Source organism: Berghia stephanieae, chromosome 2 (assembly GCF_034508935.2).
Source record: "Berghia stephanieae isolate SIO BIC M18660-M18661 chromosome 2, UCSD_Bste_1.3, whole genome shotgun sequence".
NCBI lineage: Eukaryota > Metazoa > Mollusca > Gastropoda > Nudibranchia > Aeolidiidae > Berghia > Berghia stephanieae.
In genome coordinates this window covers 97,404,277-97,421,776 of record NC_088361.1, presented here as the reverse complement: position 1 = coordinate 97,421,776, position 17,500 = coordinate 97,404,277, and the positions used below count along the sequence as shown (strand labels likewise).

General features: G+C 35.5%; 1 protein-coding gene across 1 annotated transcript in view; it reads right to left on the bottom strand.

Annotated features, from left to right (window-relative positions):
- Positions 1 to 12,649: 12,649 nt before the first annotated feature.
- LOC144965973 (uncharacterized) overlaps positions 12,650 to 17,500 on the bottom strand; it is a 78,104-nt gene continuing 73,253 nt past the window's right edge. The window contains exon 3 of the mRNA XM_078901890.1: positions 12,650 to 17,500. This exon is cut by the window's right edge and continues 45 nt beyond it. Within this exon, the coding sequence (XP_078758016.1) occupies positions 16,779 to 17,500 (722 nt within the window). The 3' untranslated portion in view covers positions 12,650 to 16,778.

Sequence of the window (17,500 nt, the reverse complement as noted above, 5' to 3'; positions counted from 1 at the left end):
CTACTCTTCCGGTTCCAAAATCTTTGGAAGTGTGCATGTGACCAATAATAATGAATAGGTTAAATCTTGAATTATAAGGTGGCATAACTTTATTTAGTATTAGGGTGTATTGACAGATTCTTAAGATTACGGACGTAAAAGAGCGAGGATGGGTGATGTGTATTGACGACCAGGATATAGATAGTATGCTCTGCTAAGAAGCTCACAACATTGCCATCCGGAAGTATAACGGACCAACACACAAAAGTCTGTGTAACTATGACCTTTTATAATACTCTGAATAATACAGTTAAGTGAGAATTAATCACAATAGGGGTGGCAAAAAAACCCCCAAAAAACAAAGACCCGAGTGACGTCAACTTCATTCTATCAATATATATTTCGACTAGAAAATAAGATGCCATCACTTTGAAACCAGAAGATCAATAACACCAGGCATAGATAGTATGCGCTTGGCTAAGAAGTTCACAACATTGCCATCTGGAAGTATAACGGACTAACACACAAAACTATGCGTTACCATGAATATTTATAGTCTGGTTCATACACTTTAGTCAGAAGTGCTCATAAACGTGGATGGAAAAAACAATAACAAAGCCCTGAGTGAAGTCATCTTCGTTCTATCTATATATCCAGTTCTCCCGAAGAGTGATTTTACATTTCCAGTGAAGTTGGAACCAGTTTTGTGACATCACACTTTTGTTCCCTTTTACCTCATAACATAACTATTACTTTCTTCTTCATTTCTTTAAGTATCTTGATTGCATATTTCATTAGCTACTCATAATGTTATTTATTTTTATACATCGCGAAGTTGTATCGAGTTTAATTACTTGCATACAGTTATTTTATCATTTATGAGCATAATGTATAGATAGTATGCACTTGGCTAAGAAGCTCATAACAGTGCCATCCGGAAGTATAACGGACCAACAAACAAAACTGTGTGTATCCATGAACGTTTATAGTCAGGTTAATACAGTTCAGTGAGCATTACTCATAAACGCAGATGGCAAAAAACAATAACAAAGACCTGAGTGACGTCATCTTCGAACTATCTATAAGAGAGTCAGAGGAATACATATTTTAAGAGTGTCAAGAAAGAGACTGAGGAAGAACTTGATAATGAGATAAAGACATGATAATATCTGTTTTTTTTATTTTGAGATTTTGTGTTTGCTTGCTATGTGTGTGTGTGTGTGTGTGTGTGTGTGTGTGTGTGTGTGTGTGTGTTTGTGCCTTTGGAGTGAATCACAAACATAAATACAACACACACATACGCACACTCACACACAGACTTCCCTCTCTTTCACATACGGAACCCCCCCCCCCCCCCCCCCCCCCCGCCGAACACACACACACACACAACACACACAGACACACACACACAGACACACACACACACAACATACACGCACACACACACACACAGACACACACAAACACACACAACATACACCTATATGTCCATGGGCCGTCCAGCTAGCTATGCCCGTTGATGCCAGATGCGATAACGTCAGTGGCCGGGAGACGAGTGGACTGAAGCGTGTACCCTGAAAACAATAGATAGCATTAGCAAGAGAGAACGGAGAGAGCTAGATATAACAAAACACAAGACAGTGAATTCGATGCCTCCTTACCTGGGACAGAATTGGAATAGCACCATTTTAAACAAAAGGAAAAAAAAAAAAAAAGAAAGAAAAAAAAGTAAAGAAACGAAATAAATAAAAAGCAATTTTTAAAAATATTGTCAGGAATGTTCACTGTTTGAAATGCGGAAATATAATAATAATAGATGAGGCATTGAACTAACATAAAACTAAACCACTCTGTTTTAGAGGAGTTAAAGGAAGGAAAAAGAAACACACAAAAACTTGAACTTTTAATATGTAGGTCTAGTGGTTCTCGCAAAAATGTGATCAAAGTGCTTTACGAAAGGGTCCAAAGCCAGTAGCAACACTTAACATGGAGGCCGATATGACGCCTTTAAGGAGCTGTCACTTACTATTAAAAACATAAATTCGATACGCACCGTCCAGGAAGACATATAACACCTTCGTTTGGATAGAGTATGTGAGTGCCTTTTTTAAGGACTCAACCTTGTGTCGCCCACAACGGAACTCGAACAAGGGACCTTCAGATTCGGGGGAGAGTGTCTTTCCACACGACCACAAAGTCGCGATGTCCCAGGTTTAAGAATTTTTGCCAAAATGAGGGTCATTTTAATAGATCGATATTTGAAGGACGAGTTTTCTGACCAAAATTGATGGTTCCTTTTTGACCTCTTGTTGCTATGCATGGCAAGATACAAACATGGATACAATTTTACTATTATCTTATGCTGTGAGTGCCGTGTTATTCAATACACCTTTGAAAATCAGATTTGTTATCGTATATTTCATAAAAACTAATCAAATAAACATTTCAGTGGTTTTATATTTAAAAAAAACAACACTATATATATAAAATTAAAAAAAAGAAGCCCTTGTCATCGTCCGTAAAACCGTTAACTTGCCAGACACCTGAAGCCTTTGTGTCCGTCTCATGTCTTGTTTAGCCTTGTTTACCTCGGAGTTGAACCGACCAGCTTCTCGTCTCTCCGTAACAATTGTTTATCTCATTTTGTCCATAAAAATATTTCTTCATATTATGTCACAAGATTAAGATGGTCTTCAACTTAGCAAAAGTCTAAAACGAGAGAGAGAGAGAGAGAGAGAGAGAGAGAGAGAGAGAGAGAGAGAGAGAGAGAGAGAGAGAGAGAGAGAGAGAGGTGATGCCGTTGTATACCAGTATCCATTTAATTGTGGCTACAATGTCAAATGCTGTGTCTTTCATCTCGAAACAAAACCAAGAAGGATCTGTATATGTATCTAAACGTGAGACAATGAGATGAAACCTTGACCCCGGCTTAACGTCATTGGCCTTTACACTCGATTACGAGTGAATGAATAACTGAAACAAGATTAATGTGTGAGTTCATAGCTACTTAAAGTCGACTTTACCTGTATCGGTATTAAAAAAAAAAAATATTATGGCCTACTTGAGGAATATGAAGCATCGAGAAGCGCCTGAAGTATGGAAACCCGCAAATTGCATTTTGAAATTGTGTATAATATCATTTTTTAAATATGTTTATCTATCACATCGAAAGATGGTATAGAGGGCTGCACCGAAACAGACTGCTCCCCGTCAAAGTTAAGTGGATGCTCTGTGTGTAAAGCCAGATGCTACTATTTAATTAAGTGATGTCTGCGGTTACAGTCAGTAAGAGAGTACAATTTGGTTGGCACCCCTGAAGGTTGTTAGTATATATTATATAATGTGGCGGAGAAGTATGCTGTAATACAGTTCGGATACGTTCCTTACAATAAAAATGTTTCGATTTCTTTTCTCGAAATAAAGAGTCACTACATTGACGGCTTTGTTTTCCCGCGAATATTATAAATCAAATATGTTTTTAAAAATTTTTATAAAGATATTGATTCAAAAGATATCGAAGAATAAAAGTTCCGCACTCAACAGTCCACAACTGATAGGTTTTAATCGACGTGCACTTCTTTACGTATATGTACGTCGGTTTTAATAAAGTCATTCTGTTGAATCCTGAAGTTTTGGGACTAAATTAAATCTTTAAGTCTTTTTAATGGCTACACAGTGACGTTATGATCTTATTATACCAAACTGCACTGTACAATCGATTTGTCGAGACTTATCTCATAATTAGGACATCGATCACATTATTTACGCGGTAAAAATTTCAAGAGCTCACGAACGACAAATCAAGCAACCGGAAACGAACACGAATACAATTTGTCAATGAACAATTCCGAATTCAGTAAAATGAAACTCAATGGCAGTGGTTTGCACTTATTTCCGTTTTTAAGGAAACGAACCCATGGATTATACCGAAAATTATAGAGCATCGTTCGTTATACTACCATGTTAATTATTATACTTACAATGGGGGAGATGCATACCCTAACGTTTCTCGTGCCATTGTTGGTTGGGTTAAAGGTAAAGCGGAGTGATGGAGCTTTTTTTTTTTGAGATCTGGTGATAAAAGCTATCATCACGATCCTTGGAGAGAAAGGCATGGGAGATTGGGCTGTAATGATAGTCTTTTACTTTTAGAATCCCTGCACAAAGCCTTGGGGTTTTGTGTGACTTGGGACATGGGCAAAGGGAAATAATTTGGGACTTTGGGGGGGGGGGGGGGGGGGATAAACATGCAGCAGATGTGAGAAATCCCCACTTTTCCAGCGGAGCGAGGAATGATAAGGGAGTAGGGATAATAGTTTAACATTCTGCAAATGAAATGAAGTCAAACTTAAAACCGTAGATACAAACTTCTTTTCTTCTTTTCTTTTCCTTTTCCTCGTTTACCTTAATGATTTTCACTGTAACAATACACAAATTCATCATCCCCCCTCCCCCCTCCTTCTCTATCTTTCTCTCTTTATCTCTCTCTCTCTCTCTCTCTTTCTCTCTCTCTCTCTCTCTCTCTCTCTCTCTCTCTCTCTTCCTCTCCGCTTCTATCTATCTATCTATCTATCTATCTATCTATCTATCTATCTATCTATCTATCTATCTATCTATCTATCTATCCATGTTTGTGAAATATTGATGAGTATGAATCCCAAAGAGTGGTCGACAATTTCAGAAGGGCGAATCACACGATTATATATATATATATATATATATATATATATATATATATATATATATTATAACAAACCCAACCTCAAACATCAAAACAGAGGAAACAAAACAATAAAACAACATAAAGACAAAAGCAACAAAACAATAGCAATAAATAAAAAAATAAATAAAATGAATAAAAACAACAACAAAATTAAACAATAACGGAAAAAAAAAACAAAAACAACAACAACAACAACAAAGCAATAAAATAAAATAAAACAAAAAACAAATAAGTCAACAAATAAACAAGAATATTCTACAACAAAAACACAACAAAAATAAAACAAACTAAAACAAAACACAATGCGCTATCGTACCACCTTCTGAGACCCCCCCCCCCCCCACACACACACACACACACTCCCCCGCCTTTCTTCCTACCCCACACCCCACATACAACAATCACAATCTCCTAGCTTTTGTGACACAACTAACGCTTTGAGATCCCAACATTAATTACATATTATTTTATCTTATATATATATATATATATATATATATATATATATATATATATATATATATATATATATATATATATATATATATATATATCAAGTATCAAGACCAGTTCACATATTATTTCAGAGCCAGGTCTTGACCTGATAACCCATGGGTATATCACAAACTAGTTTTTATTCACCTGTCAACGAACGGCGCCATCCGTTCTCGCTGCATCCTCATTAAAATGTAAAGTTACAACACAGAGATATAATTATCTAAAGCCATGACGAATGCACTGAAAGAAATAAATCTGGAACATGCAAATCTTATCGGTGCAGTCAGCGGGTTTTCCTGTTTTGGATGTTGTGTGTCTTGTTCTTTAGGCAGGATTGGCATTGTGTATGTATTTTATTTGTAGATGAGTAAATTTTGTGTGGTCTAGTGGTATGACACTCGCCTTATGATCGGAAGGTCCAGGGATCGAGTCCCGCTCTGATCGTTGCATAGTTTAGTCCTTGAAAAAAAGCTCTTAACTCACATTCTCTCACCGTCCTCAGATGTAAAATGAGTAGAAAAAAAGCGTTGTGTCTGTTGAAAAAAAAATATCTTAAATGTCACCTATATTTTAAGTGTTGCTGTTGGCTAGTGAGCCTTTGCAAAACACTTTGAGCAAGTTAAGTGAATATTGCGCTATATAAAAGCTCAAGCTTTTTTTTTTTTTAATGAGTGTATGGTTATATTTTACCCAATCTTTCTTTATTTCTCATGCAGAAATAATAGATATAATCTACACACTTTAGTTGGGGTCAGGTTGTTTCACGACAGGAGAGATTATGAGCCTACAGTCTAGACATTGCTTTAAAAAAATTGATAACTCGAGTAATGCGAGATAATGGTGTTCTTTGTCGACGTCATTCTCGGCACTATCCATAAACAACTTACCCACTTTGATAGTACGGTGTTTTTTTTTTTTTTTTTTTTTTTTTTTTTTTTTTTGTTGTTGTTGTTGTTTTTATTTTGATATTCCATTCCATTATATATTTTTTTTCCCACCAATTATCATCTTTCTCATTCGTTCCAAATAATGATAAAGATACTAAAACAAAGGTTTCCGGTTTTTGGTTACGGCGTTTATTGCGTGACATTCTGCTGGACGGACATGTATTGGTAGGTCTGATAACCCAAATTGTTATTTGGGGAGATTTTATATATATAAAAAAATTAGCTTTTATATAGCGCAATATCCACTACATGTGCTCAAAACACTTTACAAGGGGTCCTTGGCCAACAGCAACATTTTAACATTTAGGACGGGACATGACGCCTGTTAACCGATGTTACAAATTTTTTTTTCGGAAATAGATAACGCTGTAAACGGCCAGGTACTCATTTTACACCTGAGTACGGTGAGAGAATGTGAGTAAAGAGTCTTTTCCAAGGACTCAACTATGCGCCGAGCGATGCTCGAACTCAGGACCTTCCGATCCGAAAGCAAGTGTCATACCACTAGACCACATAGCCGCACATGTTATGGGCTCATGGATGGATGTTGGGTAAATACTCCCAAAACAGAACGTAATATTGTCCATTAAAATCATGTTAAAATCAGGCCCATAAATACGTTCGGTTATCAGATCTGCTAATTTGGGCACGTCGTGCTGGACGTAACACATTTATATATCCAGGACAGATAAAAAGAGAAAAAAAATAGTCTACATCAAATTAATTGTTATCCACTGACTGTTTTAAAAAAAAAATCCATATAGAATTCAGGTCATATTTGATTTTTTAAAGTTTGGCAAAAAAAAATAATAGATACATAATTAAATAAATAAATAAATAAATAAATAAATAAATAAATAAATAAATAAATAAACATTTTATTCTTTTAAAACAACATCAATCACAACTTATTCAAAAGAATGATCGATAAAAAATTATCACTTCCAAACATTTTAAAACCGGAGGTCATTTATTGTCGATCAATCTGTGAAACTTTAAAAGTTTTTAGACCGAAAAGAAAGAAAGCATTTGTTGGGGTTAGGCAGTAGCTACATTAAAACGCATAGGACATGTTCAAGATACCGAGACTTAGTGCTATATTTGAGATATAATTCATAGTTTTGCTGGCATCGCCGTCTTTGTGCGGTTATGGGGTCTTGTGATGACACTCGCTTTCTAATCGGAAGGTCCTGGGTTCGAGCCTCGCTCGGCGCATGGTTGAGTCCTTGGAAAATTCTCTTTACTGACATTCTCTCACAATAATCAGGAGTAAAAATGAGTATCTGGCCGTTCACAGCGTTGTCTGTCTGAAAAAAATATTTAATATCGCCTAACTGGCGGCATGTCCCGTTCTACATGTTACTTATTGCTGTTGGTCAGGGACCTTTTGTAAAGCGCTTTGGGCTAGTGGATATTGCTCAATTTAAAAGCTCATTTTTGTGTGTGTGATATCTAAATACTTTGTTTTGTTTGTTTAGATCTAACTAGACTGCATTGGTGACACTTTGAGGTCAATTGAGCGCTTTAAAAAGGGAGATGGAACACAACACAAAAGAACAACTAAACAAATTCAGAGCTCAGTGATAGCAACACTCTTGGGTCACAGCGCATAAGTTAAAGAAAGAAGAATTGATTGGTTACAAAAGTAGATCCCAGTCTTAAATTGGTCCATTCATTCAAGAGAGTCCGACACAGGCACAAGCAGGGCACAGGGCTCGTTCTTCTCCTTATGCGCGTTTTCCATGCCCATTCATCCTTATGTAGGGGGACTAAAGACTTAGTAAATGACCAGAGTAATAGGATTCAATAGATAGTGTGCGCTTGGCTTAGAAGCTCACAACATTGCAATCCGGAAGTATAACGGACCAACACACAAAACTGTGTGTGATCTTAAACGTTTATAGTCAGGTTTAATACAGTTTAGTGAGAATTACTCATAAACGTGGATGGCAAAAAACAATAACAAAGACTTGAGTGACGTCAACTTCATTCTATCTATAGTCTGACGTCATGTCCGCCCAGCAACAAGCAGCTTTATTCTTCATGCTGGCTAGAACTTTTTCACATGTCATTTGATTAGAATGTATAAAAGTCAAAACATGATCAGATTTATAATGTTTTTCTCCTCTGGATACATTTTTATGTTCGTCGGAGAAGTATTTCATAAGGGCGTTCGTCCTTGTTCCGATAGTTTAGAACCAGTTACTAAGTTACGATGCGTCATTATGAGGGAAGTGACGTCACGATTGTTGAACCCTATTAACTACGAAATTTCATTTCTACGAAGCCTTACTAAATTCTTGTCCCAGACTAAATCTGACCTTTGACACTAAATCTTAGTTTGTCTTGTTTCTTTAGTTAGCGCCTAATACTCTTCAATAGTCGTAACGTCACTTCCTTCCTAATGACGCATGGTAACTTAGTAACACTGGCTCTAAACTATCGGAACAATGGCGGACGCCCGTATGAAATATTTCTCCAGCTAGCATAAAAGCGTTTCCGGGGGAAAAACAATCCATAAATTTGATCATGCTTTGACTTTTACACATTCTGATCACAAGGCATATGAAAAGGGAATGAAAAGTTATAGCCAGCATGAAGAATAAAAAGTAATGGCCGCCGTTGCCGGGTGGCATGACATCAGACTACTGAATCCTATTGCCAAGGAAAGTTTCTACGTCAACAAAGTAGCAGAGCAGCCATATTGTTTGGAGATTTACAGCTTCGCTTTGAAAGAAAATTGCGATGAGAAGAATTATAGTCATTAAATTCTGTCGATTCTGTTACTAGCTTTTAAAAAATGGCAAAAAAATTACAGAATTCAGGATATCCTCCAGCTTATCAATGCGTTTTATCTTATAATGGACACATCGCGTAATTCACGCGAAAATCGAAACATTCGTTGTTTTCAAGATGAAGAGATATCTATGTAACCCACAAGAGAGAAGTAACTTTGAAAACCCACCACCCCACCCCACCTCCACCAAAAATTAAAAACATAAAAGAAAAACAAAACAAAACAAAAAAGAAACAACAAACAAACAAACCCAAACTGCTTCCACAACTGACTGCCTCTTTCGCGGTGAAAGACTCTAGCCAGGGCCGAGACAAAACCGTCCTCATTCCAGGAAAAGGGGATAATCTAGCAACGTATAAGAGGGTAATATCGAGTAGATATAGGGAAATAACTAATAGAAAATGATAATACTACTGCTGGCTTGCTTATCGTGAAAACCAGTCCTATGTATCTGACTGGCTGCATGCACCACGTCAACTGATATCATCGTTCTCAATCTCTCAAGACATGGGATTTCTGGTTCTATCTTTTGTTACTCTGGGTAGGTGGACAATAGTTTAATTCTCAGGGCTAGGGAAAAGAATAACACTAACACAGGGGTATGCAGATAAATAGATAAATAAATAGGTAGGTAGATAGGTCGACATAGATAGATAGATAGATAGATAGATAGATAGATAGATAGATAGATAGATAGATGGATAGATAGATAGATAGATAGATAGATAGATAGATAGATAGATAGATTTATAGATACACATATAGATAGAAAGAGATTTATAGAGATTGAGATGGAAGAGAGAGAGAGAGAGAGAGAGAGAGAGAGAGAGAGAGAGAGAGAGAGAGAGAGGAGAGTGAGAGAGAGGAGAATGAGAGAAAGAATAAAAAAGAGATAGATAGATAGATAGATAGATGGATGGATAGAGAAAGATATATATATATATATATATATATATATATATATATATATATATATATATATATATATAGAGAGAGAGAGAGAGAGAGAGAGAGAGAGAGAGAGAGAGAGAGAGAGAGAATTTTGTTTTTGTTTTTGGATGCGACTCTAAACTTTCCAGCATTTCAACGCCAGTAAAAAGGAAGATGATGAATTAGTTTAATGGTTTAAATCTTGCTATCAAGTATCAAGTACTTGTGCGGCTACGTGGTCTAGAAGTATGACACTCGCCCTCGGATGGGAAGGTCCTGGGTTCGAGTATTGCTCCGAGCGACGCATAGTTTAGTACTTGGAAAAGGCTCAATACTCTCATTCTCTCACCGTGTAAAATGAGTACCTGGTCGTTAAGAGCGTTGTCTCTGTCGGGAAAAAAGTGTAATTTCGCCTAACAGGCGTCACGTCATGTCCCACATGTTATATGTTGCTGTTGGCTAGGGACACCTAGTAAAGCACAATGAGCATGTTAAGTGGCTATTGCGCGATGTAAAAGCTCAAGTATAGAAGCTCAAGCTCAAGAGAAAAAATAAGTTCTTCAGAGATCAGAAGTATATCTAAGAGCAACATAAACACAATATCCTTGAAGCTGGTCTGAAACTGTCTGAAAGCTCTATATGACTGACTCTTGTACAGAATCTCTGGCATAAGGGCATTCACTTAACTTTAACTCTCTCCTTGCCGGCCATTTTCAGAATTTTCCCCAAACTTCACATCCACCCAACACAAAAATGGATTTTTCTTTCTCAAACAGAAGATTAACAAGTACATTCTATGCATAATATTGTTCAGCAAAATGAGCTCTACAATACAGTGTTAATTTTTTACGGCTATAATAAACACATTTTTCAAAGTTTATGAGAAACAAGAATAATCATGAGAAAGTTTTGGTTGCATCGTAACGAATGTGACGATTTTCTTGTAGTTGGTAAGGAGAGGGTTAAAGAATGGATATTTTATCAAAAACTTGATTACAAAATTGTTTGTTTTTAATGGTTTACGACACTTTTAAGTCATTTCAGCGCCAGTAAAAAAAGAAAAAAGAAGAATATTGGATTGTCAATTTTTTTTTAGTTTTATGAATAAAAGCACCCAAGAAAGGTAAGACATAGGAGACTGGTTCAAAAAGGGGAAAGAAAAATATCCCAAGAGCATGCTATCACCGTTTGAGATCACCTAAAGGTCTCATCCAGACACAAGCACAGGATCCCACTGAAAGGATTACACTCAAATGTTTACAAAATATATTCAGACGAACGCCCATAGAAGGAACGAAATTGACGTAACTTAGCTCTTCTTTGTTGTTGTTTTTGAGATATCCATTTTGGTGATAAGTTCTCATTAAATATATCAATCAGACTGTAAACGTTCAAGAAACGTTGGTACGTTATATGGCTGGCGTATGTGTAAGTATTTTACCTAAACGCATAGCGTCAATAACAGTACACATCAGAGTGATTATTAAACTGCCCAGTTGGCAGAGCACACGCTCTCACAAAGAGTACAGTTCCGATCCCGTCTTCAGTCCAGTTTGTTGACTTCTTTGTCCATACAACAGTGATTGGATTCCTTTGTCTGTTAGACTTGGTGGGAAGCACTTGTGATAAATTCATGTCCTATATATGTATATCGTCATATCCAAAGGAAAACACAAGAGTGCAACAGAGACCCGGAAAAACTCCAGCTCAACGAGCTTTCTGGCTTTTTACCAGTTAACTGCAAAAACTCTTATTTTAAAAATTGGCAAGAAAACTCGTCTAAATATCGATCGATGTAAACACTCTCAAAGATGGGACTAAAGCAGACATCGTGAAGTCCCGTGTTTGAGAGTTTTTGTCAGATGAGGGTAATTTAAATCGATCGATATTTGAAGGACGAGTTTTCTAGTCAAATCTTTAAATACGAGTTTCCAGAATACGACATTTAACTGGTTAAGGACCATCACCACCACTACCACCACCACTCTGACTATGACCAAAACCATTACAATCCCCTCTGTAACTACTACCATCATCAACAACGCCACCACCAAAGCCATCACCACCACCATCATCATCGTCGTCGTCGTCGTCACCATCATCATCATCTTCATCATCATCATCATTATCACCATCATCATCATCGTCGTCGTCAGCATAATCATCAACATCTATCGAAATTAAAGTCACAATCATTAACATCACCACAGTCTTACCATGGTCATTACTATTAATTTAAGAAATTTGAAATTCGACTTGGCGTTTTTTTAAAAATTAATTAAAAACTCTACGCCCCCCCCCCCATCTCTCCCCACAAGAAAAACAACACATTTAAGAAAATTTCATATTTATCAAATGTCCATTTATTTCATGCCTGTATCATCAACAACGAAATAAATTCAAATACTGTAAATTTCACAATAATTCATGTCCATCATCATAAAAAGTAACACAAGTAACATAATAAATCTTATTTTAACAATCTCTTTCAAAACAATTTATGTTTTTTTGTGTGTGTTTTGAAACAATAAATATCAACATAAAAATAATCATAAAACATATCAATAAAATCAGTTGCTAATATAAAAGTTTAAGGGGCCCCGTGAATTTAATCCAGTATTGATTGAATGTGCAAGCGAGCAAGCGAGTGTTCGTGTGTGTATTTGTAACATCATGGACCAAGGAGGACTCGGGTTTAAGTTTTTTTTTTTTTTTTTTTTTAAGTTACGTGCCATTTTAGTCGATCTATCTATGAAAGTAGAAGTTATCTTGGAATTTTGTTTTTTTTTTAAAGGAGGCATTTCGTCAATTTGTGGCATAATTGCGCGGACTGGAATAAATGGCGGATTAGTAATGGGTGTCTTTTATTATTGTTTTTATTTCATGAGTTATATTAAAATATGTATTGATGCGAGTTTTAACGAGCCTCATTACAAGATTTTAATATAACGCGTTTGAGATTATTTGCCTTTTTTTTTTTTTAATGACAAGTACGTGGTCATCTGAAATAAAGGTATTCTGACCACATTAATCAAAAGTGATAGATCATATTATTATCATTGTGAGGTTTTTTCTTCTTCTCCAAATAGGACATTTTTATCATAAGTAAATCCATTAGAAATTCAAGGAAAATCAAATTTTTTTAAAAATTGAAATGTTATAGATACCGACTTGACCCGAGATTAGATGTCTTTGTGGACGCACCGCTGCAAAGAAAAAAAGCATTGTGGGGATTTTTTAAAATTCATCAGTTATTAATGTTTAGAATGGAAGCACAATGTCTACATTGTGATATTATACATTTGAATAACGCAAGTAATACTAGATCTACATTCATTCTGTTAAGCCTCAACAGGACAGATAGGAAGGATCGAAAGAGAAAAGCGAAATACAGGACATAATCGGTCTTCGCTGAAATCTTTTGAAAATGATATTATGTTAACGTCTCTCCCTACCACCCATAGGAATATCGTTACATACGATACAAAGCAACCAACAATTTTCTCGTTCTGATTTCTTTTGTCCAACACAACTTCAAAGAATTATTTTTTGTTTTCACATATTATAATAAATTGACACTGTGTTGTAGAGATCATTTTGCTGAACAATAATATCATGTATATCATTTTTGCGGCTATGTGGTCTTATGGTATGACACTCGCTTTCGGATCGGAAGGTCCTGGGTTCGAGCCTCGCTCGGCGCATAGTTGAGTCCTTGGAAAAGGCTCTTTAGTCACATTTTCTCACTGTACTCAGGTGTAAAATGAGTACCTGGCCGTTTACAGCGTTGTCTCTGTCCGAAAAAAAAAAATGAAATATCGCCTCACAGGCGTCATGTCACGTCCAACATGTTAAGTGTTGCTGTTGGCCAGGGACCCCTTGAAAAGCGCTTTGAGCAGGTTTAAAGCTTTGATTTTTGATTTTTTAAAAATAGAATGTACTTATTGCTTAACTGTTTGAGTAAGAGAAATCTATTTTTGTGTAGGGTGGGTGTGACGTAACGGGGAATTTTCTGAAAATGGCCGGGAAGGAGAGAGTTAAACAGCATAATTAAATGTCCCAGACTTTTAAAAAAATTACTTTAAAAATTGCGAGTTTAAATTCAAAGAAATGATAATAGACATTTTCTCATGGATTGCCTAATATAATGGCGATGTAACAAAGTAAACCTAGTAATTGATGAAGACTTCCAGGTTACACATAGTTTTGTGTACGTTGTACGTTGTTTCCGGCTGGCGGATTTGTGAGATTTTTTGGTTAAACGCATAGCATCAATAGGACAACTAAACAAAATAGAGGAAATTAACAAGTACGATACATGTTTGATTTTTAAGATGTCAACTTCATTAAATAGTAAGAGTGAGTTACAGTAATTAGATCTAGATACAAGCTTATCTATCCAGAAGATTTTATACCGTATTTCCATTGAGCAAGAAAGGATGAAAATAAAATAAATTAAAAGAAGACAAAATTTAAAAAAACAAAAAAACAAAATTAATTAAATAAAATAAAAACACACGAAAATCTTAAAATTAAGAAAGAACATTTCCCTGCTCATACACCAAAGGAAAATTAGACAGTTATGCTTTTGAATGATCTTTTCCCCGATTTTTTTTTGGGGGGGGGGGGGGGTAATTGTGTTTTGATCTTTAAGTCCTTTCCCAAGTAGTGTGAATTCCAATCATGTTGGGGACAATCTTGGTTCGTGGTGATTGCTGAAATAGATGACCTAGAAATCCCAGACTCCAAAAAGATTTGCATATACTGATGGCATGCGTTTAAGTAAAATGCTCATCACTTGTGCCTGCCAGATAATTGTATCGTCACGCAAAATCGTTTCTAATATGTTAGAGATAATTTATTGAGAACTAATCACTGATGATATAAAAACAATGACAAAGAGCCCCAGTGATGAGGACCAACCTTGGTAATTTACTGTTAAATTGCATTAAACTATTTAATACATTTCAAAGCTTCCCGTTAAACACAATTATCAGTATAGTTAATATTGATTAAAGAGTGTAATAATTAATAACTGATATGTCTATTAAAACATCACAATCTAACTAGGAAGCCCATATCTGCTGTCAAAATACACACACAATCACTGAATCAAAATTTATGTACGATAAATTACTCATCCAGTCTTTATCTCATCGTATTCAACGTAACACACACACACACACACACACACACACACACACACAATCACTGAATCAAAATATATGTACGATAAATTACTCACTCAGTCTTTGTCTCATCGCATTCAACATAACTCAAAATACACATACAATCATTGAATCAGAATTTATGTAAGATAAATTACTCATCCAGTCTTCGTCTCATCGCATTCAACATAACTCAAAATACACACACAATCACTGAATTAAAATTTATGGACGAAAATTACTCATCCAGTCTTCGTCTCATCGCATTCAACATAACTCAAAATGCAAACACAATCCTTGAATCAAAATGCATGTACAATAAATAATGTCATTCATTCTTCCTCTCATTGCTATCAACGTAAGTCAAAATATACACATAATCATTGAATCAAAATAAATGTATGTACAATAAATTACTCTCTCTATCTTCATCTCATCGCATTCAACGTGAATCAAAATACACAAATAATCACTGAATCAAAATGTATGTACAATAAATTACTCAGTCTTCATCCAATCAACTTCAACGTAATTCATTATACACACATGACCACTAAATAAAAATAAATGTATGTACAATAAATTATTCACTCAATCTTCACCTCATCACATTCTAAGTAATTTGTCTCTTCTGATAGTGATGTCACTTTTTTACCATTCGTCAGTAGATAGAATTTTTAGTGACATAAATTTTAAAAATAAGATAAAATTAATCATATTATTATTACTACAAGCAACAAAGCTATTTTAGAATGTATAATGGTAACATTCGTGTACCTTAATTACTTAATCCCTAAGCATATAATTTTCATTTATTTGGGGACAACGATATTATACTATTTGGTGCATGAAAAATGTTCTTGATCTGGTCTTTTGAATAAATCATGACAAAAACAAAATTTAAAAAAATCAATGATCCTTTGTTGTGCCCTGAAATTTATCTAAAATATTTATTGTACCGACATTAATGCCGTACTCTGACAAAAGACTTTTTTCCCATTTGGCCAAAACTACTTCACTTTGGATAGCAATGGATTAGTTTATCCTCAACTTGTCAAAAGTCTGACTTCTTAGGTTTGAGACTTTGAGAAGACGAAGGACATTTTTTCAAAAATAACTTTCTGGCCAAAGTGTAAATAATGATTTGTCAGAGCAAGACAGAGACGTAAAGCAATTTGAATTCAATTCTTTGACTTTAATTTTGTGAATAAATGCTTAAGTTTTACTTCCTCTACAGACGCAGTATGACCGTGAACAAAAATTGGATTTATTCCCGAAAAATGGCATTCAAGTGCTGCAAAATGAATAACGGTTTGAATAAAAAAGGAACGATGGAAATAATTTTAAAAAACATTTTAAAAAATGAAATCTAAAGAGTTGTGTATGAGACGTGTATGCCGGACAAGGCAGAAAAAAATAAATAAATAAAAAAATCATCATTTGGGATTATTTTTTTTTACATGTGTTTCTTTCTGCTTTGACTGGTAATGTTTCATACACACCTTTTTAGATTTTTATTTCACACATTTGACACTTTCATAATCATGAATGGAAACACTTAATATATCAATATCTATAATTTTGATTCTCGAGTAAAGGCAAATTATCAAAATCACAATCATACAAACACAACCAGGTATTCATCATAATAATATTTTTATCACACATCGACAATAATGACTATACACCCATACATTTCATGGTTTGAAAGATCTGTGTGGTGAACTTGCGTTCAACTATTTACGCTCCTGGTTTTGATTCTCATTGTCATTGTCAATAAATACTTTTCCTTTGCTGTGTAAAGAATCCTGACTGGAAACAGAACCACGACTGCCAGAACATGCAGAACTTTTACTGTTAATACTAAAATTACTATTTGTTTTACCACAGTGTTCTTTGCAGCATTCGCTGCCGCTCATAATTTTTGAATTTGAGCTGGAGAATGAGCTTGACAAATTATCACAAGAAGATTGTATTGCAGATGGTGGTGATTTTACCGTCGAAGCAACAGACGACCCACCCGAATCTTTCAATCTTTTACTTCTTTTATCATACATTTTATTATCACCCATCAATCCGACGTATGAATGTCTATGGTGTGGGTTTTTATGAGCTGTTGAAGTATAAATGGGTTTGGGGACGGTGGGTTTTGTAGAGCTGACGCATGTTGACGTCGATGTTTCTGGTGGGTAAAGAATTGAACAAATTTTCCCAGTTTTTTCGTTGAAGAGTGAGCACTGATGTTTCTTGCCAACAAAGTGGTCAGATATGTACATTTGAGTTTTGGTGAAATTGCGGTCTTGGCGGATTTGTATTAGACGTCGATGGTGCCGAGAGTCTGTCTTGAGCATGCGTACAGCAAGTAACACCAGAAGAACGAGGATGAAGCCTCCAGCAATTGGAACAGCGATGACGGCAGCCTTGAACCAAAGGTCACGGTCATCATCACGAGCTGATC